Below are 7730 nucleotides of genomic sequence, written 5' to 3'. Positions count from 1 at the left end.
TTCCTTCTGTGTACTGGGGGGCAGGACGGAGGGGTTCTATGGAAAAAAAGGATGTGTTTAAAGCAGGGAGCATCCTCTGGTAAATGCTGCTTCATCCCAGAGTCCCAGGGGCACTGGAGCTGCACTGACCCAGGAGATGCCCAGGCTGGGGCAGTGCCAGCTGCATCCCTCACATCCAGAGGGAGCAAACCCACACCTGCAGCTGGAGCAGGGCTGGAGCTTGGCAAGGAAATGATCTGCAAACTTCCTCTGCATGAGGCTCTGAAGGCTGCTCCCTGCACCCAGGAGCAGAAATCATTCCTAGGTGGAAAAACCAGTGACAGCTTCCCTGTCCCAACTTGCCCCCTCCTCTCCCTGCCTACTGCAAACAGAAAGACAGGATGGATTTTGGAGCATTTAAGTCCAGGCTGCATCTTTACAGGTTGGGTTTTCAGCGCTGGGACATGAATTTAGCATTCGTCATCCTCATTTCCTGTCCATCCAACTGGGCCTCTCTGGAGGCAGCCACAGGGATTGAACCAGGCAGGCACCACTGAACTTGGGAAGCTCTGCAGAGCGGGGACGGGTGATTCACATTTCCACACTTTTCCCACTGTCACCTTGTCACTTGGAATTGTCATTTCCCATTCCCCATCTTCTTTTCACCCTTCCTGTCCATCCAGCTGTGCCTCTCTGGGGGACTGCACAGCCAGCACTGAACCAGATTCGAGCGCCTTGGCACAGTTCTGCAGAGTAGGGACAAGAGATTGTGAAATACTCCTGCAGCTCGTGGCGGGAGCTGAACATGCCCCAACATATTTTTTAGCTGCTCTGGCCAGTGGGAAGCTGCTGCTCCAGCTGGAAAAAGCAGGAATGGTCTGCACACCAAGGGTCCTCCTCAGCTCCCTGGTACCTGCTGCCTCCAGGGGCTTTTGAGGAGAGCTGGCACTCCCAAGGGATCACTTTAACATGGCCTTTGTCCCCTGGAGTTGTGCTGTCACCTCCTTGTGCCCAGGGGAGCAGGTTGTGTTTGTCTCTGTGTGCCTGAGCCATGAGGCGGCTGCGGGACAGAGCCCCTGTGCCCCGCTGGGCTGGCTCTGAGGGCTTCCCTTCCCTCCTCAGGGTGCCAGGCAGGGATGGAGCCACCAGCCAGGCTCAGGGCAGCTCCCTCCAGGCCCACAGAGTAACCCCAGCAGAAGTTGACCTGTCTTCACAGCTTCCCTTGGATGCATTTTCCACCTGAGCCACAGATCCCCTCGAATCCTTGCTGCAGGTTCCTGCAGGACATGCACAGACTTGTTCCTCATCCCTGCCTGGACATCTGCAGGACTCAGAGCAGCAGATCCTGCTCCGAACACTTTTTTCCACCCACGGTGGGTGCTGGGGCTCAGCTGGTGGAGCAGAGCCAGGCCTGGGGGAGACAATCCTGCTGGAGAGGCCAGGGGCGGCCTGGGATGGGTTGGGCAGTGCCTGGGGCCCAGGGGAGGAGCATCACCGTGTGGTTCTCAGGTTGGCACCCAGGGGAGAATGATCACCGTGTGGTTCTCAGGTTGGCACCCAGGGGAGAATGATCACCGTGTGTTCTCAGTGCACCCAGGAGATCATCACCGTGTGGTTCTCAGGTTGGCACCCAGGGGAGAATGATCACCGTGTGGTTCTCAGGTTGGCACCCAGGGGAGGATCATCACCGTGTGGTTCTCAGGTTGGCACCCCGGGGGCTGAGCCACCCCCTCCTTAACCCATGAATCTCCTTCCTGCAGTGCCAGGTGGGTGGGACAGCCTGGGCAGGACAAGACCCTCTTGGAGCTGGGTGAATTCCTGTGTGTCCTGGCTGGAATGTGGCACCTGGATCTACTGCAAGGAGCTCCTGGTACCCTCAACAAATCTCTGCATCTCTCAGGAGCATCTCCCTGTCGCCTGACCCCTTTAGGAAGGGAATCTCTGCATTTCCTCATGGGGAGGGGTCCCTGTGTTCCCTGATGGGGGAGATCCCTGCACCTCCCAGGGAGGAGAGCCCTGTATCTCCTGGCTGGGGTTTCCCTCTGGTTCCTGATGCCGGGTCCCTGCAGCCACCTAGGAAGGGCTTCCCCCTATCCCCTGGTGGGGGTCCCTCCATCTCCTGCTATAGGGGCGTCCAACACTCCCCAAGGCGGAGGGCCCCTGTATCCCCGCCGTCCCTAGCAAGGGGGTCCCGGTGCCCACGGTCCTGGCATGGCCGGGTCTCCCTTGGCACCGCAACATTCCCGGGAACCGGGATGGGAGAGGAAAGGGCGATGGGGGGAGGATGCACACGCAGACCGCGGTCGCTCCGGGGCGGGGCGGCGCGGGAGGGAAATCCCGGGCGACGCCGGGCCCGGCTCATCCCCGCCCTCGCCGCCCTCACTTAAAAGGCGGGGGTGGCGCCCAGCTCGGGCAGACGCGCGGAGCCGGCGGTGAGTGCGGGCGGGACTGGGCACGGCCGGGCCGGGCGGCTCCGCTCCTGCGCTGCCCAGGGAGGGAAGGAGGGCGAGCGAGCGCCGCTTTCCCCGCGGAGCGCCGGTGCCTGCAGCGGGGGAAACGCCGTAGCGGGGACAGCACCGCCTGGAGCCGTGTGCCCGGCGCTGGGAGAGAGCGGGGCCGCGCCCGGTGCCGGGGGTGACGGTGCCGGGGGCTGGCGGTGCCGGGGGTGACGGTGCCCGGGGACTGGCGGTGCCCGGGGGTTGGCGGTGCCCGGGGGTGGCAGTGCCGGGGGTGGCGGTGGCGGTGCGGAGCCCCCCGGGGATCCGGAGCCCCCGGGCTGGGTCACGCTCGCCCCCCGGTGGCGGCGGTGCGGTGCCCGGTGCCGTGCGGGGTGCGGTGTTGTGCGGGGTGCGGTGCCCGGTGCCGTGCAGGGTGCGGTGCAGGGCACGGTGCGGGCGCGGTGCCACCGCCGAGCATCCCGCGGGTCCCGGCCACCCCCGTGCCAGCCCCCCGGCGCCATCGGTGTCACGAACCGCGCGGGATCAGCGGCTTCAGCCGCTCCCGGATGCGGGTGCCCCCAGCCCCTCCTGCTCGCCCAGCCTTGCCCAAACTGGTGGGACTGGTCCTGGCTGTCGCAGGCGGCTGTGCAGCCCCGCTCGGTGTCCCCAGGGCTGCTCTCATCGCCCAGCTCGGCTGGCAGGGTTTAACGGGGCCGTGCACCTGCCGCTCCCTCGCCCCAGTCTCGGGGTTCGCTCCGGGGCCGGGCAGAGGGCGCTGGAAGCGGCACCAGCCCCGTGGGAGGGGACGGTGACCCGGCGCCGGTGCCGGTCCCTCCCTCGCTGGTGGCTTCGGCGATCTGCAGCCGTGAGTCAGGGCCAGGGCGTTATCTCGAGGCTCCAGGGTGGCACCTGAGTGGCGTCGGTGACCTGGGAATGGGGACATGGGCTCGTGACGCGGGCGGGGGTGTCTGGCCATGATGACAGAACGTGTCCCCCTCCCACCACCTGCCCGGGCTTGCCTGGACATGCTGGGACTTGCCTGGCAGTGAGGTCACCCCTGTCTGTGCGCTCTCGCTGCCCGGAGATAGGAAGCTGGATTGCTATTTTTACTCGGGGGGCTGGGTCTGAGCACAGGGGCTGAATGTGGCCCCCCAGCCCCGGGCTGGGCACCCCCCACTGCCCACTGGCACACTGGGTTGGTGACATGCCTGGTAATAGGATCACTGAATCATTAAGGCTGGTAAATTCACCTTTTTGCAGAGACCTCCAAGGTCCTCGAGTCCAAAATCTGACTGATCCTCACCCTTTCAGCTAGACCAGGGCTCTGGGTGCTACATTCAGTTGTTTCTTGCACATTTCAAGGGTGGAATGTGGGGAAGACAGTGTGGCACTGGCAATCCAAAGGGGCTGCAGGTGCTGAGTTTAGGGAGAAATCTTCCCTGCAAGAGGCTGAGAAGTTGCTTCTTGGGGAAGTTTGGGGATGGGGAGGATCTTTTGTGGCCTGGCTTTGAGAGTCCCAGATTAGTTGGGAAATGGGAGCTGTGAATCTTCCTCTTTAAAGCTGATTTAATGAGTGTGGCTGTTGCAGCGAGGGCAAGCCTTAGCTCTGAAAACTCAAATCCCAGAGCAGTGCTGACTCTTATCAGCTGGACTCGATGATCTTGTAGGTGTTTTCCAACCTAAACAATTCTGATTCTATGTCGAGGTTCCTCATAAAGTGGGGTGTAGTGAGGGGTCCATTATCCCCACATGTGTGTCAGGGGAAGTTCTCCTCGGATGGAAAGGCTTTGTCACTTTCTGGGAAGGTCAAGGCTTTTGGCACCGATTTGAAAAAAAACAAACAAGGTCTTGTTTCTGGTTACCCAACAGCTCCTTGCAGATAAGGAGGGTGGTTAACAAAGTGGTCAAGCTTGTGGCATGTTCTTGCAGCTGCTTGAAGGTTTCCTTACCACCGGGTCTGAGTTCTTGAAATGAAGAAACTGGCCAGAAAAACATCCTGTTGCTTCACTTGCCCGTGTGCCAACTTGCCCTTGCCTGCGTGGAGGTGGGGATGAGCAGGTTGGGGACCAGGGGAGCATCATCCAGCTGTGCCCCTGAGGCTGGCACGCCGAGGGTGTTGTGGGTGGAGAGTGAGGTGCTGGATGCTCTGACCTGGCAGGGCTTTGCCTGCTGGAGGGGGAGCAGGGAATGTTGAATCTGCTCCTTCCCCACCTCCTGTCTCGCGCTGAGCTGTGTCTGACCTCAGCCGTGCTCAAGCCTTTGCTAAAATCTCCAGAATCAGAATCCAGATGTGTCAGTCCCCTCTGGGCTGCCTCAGTGCAGACCCAGCCCACCTTGTCCTGCCTTGCTTTGCCCTGTGTGTGCTCCTCTCACCGTAACTCGCTCTGCTTTCCCCGCAGCCGCCACGATGCCGCTGTCCCAGAGCAGGGCTGGGCAGAGCCCCTGCAGCAGCAAGGCCTGCAGGAACCTCTTTGGCCCCGTGGACCACGAGCAGCTCCAGCAGGCCTTTGAGGACCAGATGAAGCAGCAGCTGGAAGAAGCTCAGCAGCGCTGGAACTTCAACTTTGAGACAGAGACTCCCCTGGAAGGGCCCTTCAAGTGGGAGAGGATGCTGGTGGCTGAGCAGGCACCAAAAGAGGTTCACAGCCTGGTCAGGGCTGTCATCAGCAGTGACAGCAGGAGCTCCCTGGCCCACAGGGTCCCCCCCAAGGAGCGTGGTGTTGGCAGGGTTTGCCCCGAGGAGGCTCAGCAGAGCTCCAAGGTTTGCAGGGCTGGTTCCCTGCAGGGCTTGAAACGTGGGCAGACCACAATCAAAGGTGAGTGTTGGGGTTGGTGTCACTCCTTGGGGGCTTGGTGGCATTGTCATGGCAGGGACAGCCAGAGGGGGCTTGGGTGCCAGAGCCCTGCCTGGCTCTTGGGCATGGGGAGGGGTCCCACCCTCCCTGGATCTCTCCTAGGGAAGCAGAGCCCGTCTTCCAAAGGGAAAAAGGCCCCCAGCTGGTGCCTATTGGCTGCTGGGGACTGGCATTGGGCCTGTGGGTTTTGTAGCTGAAGATGCCCCCAAATTCATCACCTTCAGTTCCAATGGCCTGACCCAGTCATAGAATCACAGGTTGGAATGGACTTTAAAGATCTTCAAGGTCCCATGGGCAGGAGCACCTCCCACTAGCCCAGGTTGCTCAAAGCCTTTATCCAACCTGGCTTTGAATACTTCCAGGGTTGGGGCACCCAGAACCTCCCTGGGCAGCCTGTGCCAGTGTCTCACTTCCCTCACAGTGAGAAATTTCTTCCTGTGCTCCATGGTCAGGGCCTGGAGCAGAACTGCAGCAGAGACAAAGAGCGGAGGCGATGCAGATTCACAGCTCTGCTCTCCAGCAGCTTTGCATGGGGGCTTCAGGGTGAAACCCACCTGGGCTGGGCTCGGGGTGCCTCCCTGGGGACACCTCCCTCTTCCTGCCCTTTCCAACCCTTTCCTTCTTCCTTCCAGACTTCTACAGTGCCAAGAGGAGGATCGTCCCTGCCCGGCCCCAGCCGTGACCCGCTGCCAGCAGGAGCGTGGCTCCCCACCCTGAGCTGTGCTGTGCTCTCCTGTAGCCATGTAGATCTGTAGTTCCCTATTTATGACTTGCTCTGGGGTCCTGAGGGACCTTCACTGTGTGCAATGTAGAGGAGGAGCCCCATGGTGGGGCTGGAGGAGGACTGAGATGGACCTGGTGGGATGAAGGAGCTGCCCTGCCTGCAGAAGTGCCCTGTGCCTGTGGGTCCAAACACCGTCCTTGTGCTGTCCTGCTGTCCTGCCGTGGTCTGTCCCCTGCCTCGGGGCCGGTCCTGGGGGACACTTGTGTCCCAACCACCTGGTGGCACCAGATATCTTTAAGAAATGTCACCGGTGTGGGTTGTGGAGCCCTGGCACAGGGGGTGCCCTCTGTCCCAGCAGGATGGGCTGAGCATTGTCCGTGTGGGAGCAGAGTGAGGTGGAGGCTGCTCCTTCCCAGGCTGGGCAGAGGGAGCTGTTCCCTGGGCAAACCTTCCCTGGGAGCAGCCATGGGGACCAACGGGAGGCTTTGGGATGCCCTGCACTCTGCTGGCCCCAAATCCCACCTTCTCACCCTGCTGTTGGCTTGTTGAGTGGTGCTGCTTGCCCCCGTGCCCCTGCCTGCCCCAACACTGACACCAGGCTGGGCAGCCCCTGCTCTGCCTCTGCTGGGCTCCTCTAAGAGGAAGTCCTGCTCAGTAGTAGGGATGATGCTGAAATAAGGAATTGTAGCTTGTTCTCCTGGACTTTTTCTCCTTTGGGGCTGGTGGGGAGAGGACCCTCACTGGCTCTGCTCTGGGACCAAGGATGGCCTGGAGCAGAGGCTGCTCAGTTCCAAAACTGAAGGATGAGTCCCTGAGGGACTCAACACTGTCAGATCTTGGCACTTTCATGGAGTTCATCTGCTGCTCTGCTGGATTTGGACTCTGGAAACTGGTGCAAGATGATCCCAGGAAGAAAAGGGACAGGGTTGATCTCCCACCTTGCACCACCATGCACTTTGCTGTGGGTGAAGCTGCCAAGCTCCCAGCATTAAATGTTTATTTATATTTAAAATAATCCTATGAAGTTATGTGGGGAGAGGGGGAATCCCTGTTTGTCTGTAAGTGTTAACTCTTTTGCCTGAATAAACACTGAATGCCTCTGTGCAAAGGCGTTCTGGTTAATGTGGGTGATGGGAGCAGGGCCTGGCTGAGGGAGGGGATGTTCCAGGGGCTGGGGATCCCGCTGGGGGTGCAGCCCTGAGCTGGGATCTGCCTTTGGAAGGGCTGAGAGGAACAAAGCCTTGCCACAACCTCTGTGCTTGACCCATTCCCTGGGGACCGTGGTCTGGTGCTGCCACCATGTCCCCAGCAGAAGCCAGAGCCACCTGTGTGGGGTGTCCCTGTGGCTCCTCTGTTGCCCCCATCATTCCCCTGCCCCACTGTGACCCTGTTCCCCCTAACCCTCAGCATGTGGCCATTAGCCATGGGCAAGCTGCTCCCCTCCCTGTGCCTTTAAAGGGTGCTGGGGGCCCACAAGGGTGACCCACGCTGTGGGATGGGGACACAAGAGCATGTGCTGGCACTGCTGGTGGCATTTCCACTGAGATCCCAGGGGCATCAGGGATGTCTCTACCACTGGCTGCTTCCTTGGGCAAGGCTTGGATGCACACTCAGGTTCTGGTTAATGTGAGAAATGCCCAGATTTGCAGAGGATCCAGATGAAAAGAAAGCTGATGGCCATGAATAACCTCGTGCCATTGCTCAGCTGAGGATCCCTAAAGCCTCTGCCTGTCC

The 7730-nt window shown here is 60.5% G+C and overlaps 1 protein-coding gene across 1 annotated transcript; it reads left to right on the top strand.

Moving 5' to 3' along the window:
- Positions 1 to 2386: 2386 nt before the first annotated feature.
- CDKN1A (cyclin dependent kinase inhibitor 1A) lies at positions 2387 to 7104 on the top strand. The gene is made up of 3 exons (XM_064732973.1): positions 2387 to 2411; positions 4817 to 5233; positions 5905 to 7104. Exons 2-3 carry the CDS (start codon positions 4825 to 4827, stop codon positions 5952 to 5954), a joined length of 459 nt encoding a protein of 152 aa, XP_064589043.1. The 5' UTR covers positions 2387 to 2411; positions 4817 to 4824; the 3' UTR covers positions 5955 to 7104.
- The last annotated feature ends 626 nt before the right edge of the window (positions 7105 to 7730 follow it).

The sequence above is a fragment of the Zonotrichia leucophrys genome, chromosome 26 (genome assembly GCF_028769735.1).
Source record: "Zonotrichia leucophrys gambelii isolate GWCS_2022_RI chromosome 26, RI_Zleu_2.0, whole genome shotgun sequence".
Lineage (NCBI taxonomy): Eukaryota > Metazoa > Chordata > Aves > Passeriformes > Passerellidae > Zonotrichia > Zonotrichia leucophrys.
Note: the sequence above shows the minus strand (reverse complement) of the source record. Positions and strands in the feature narration are given on the sequence as shown.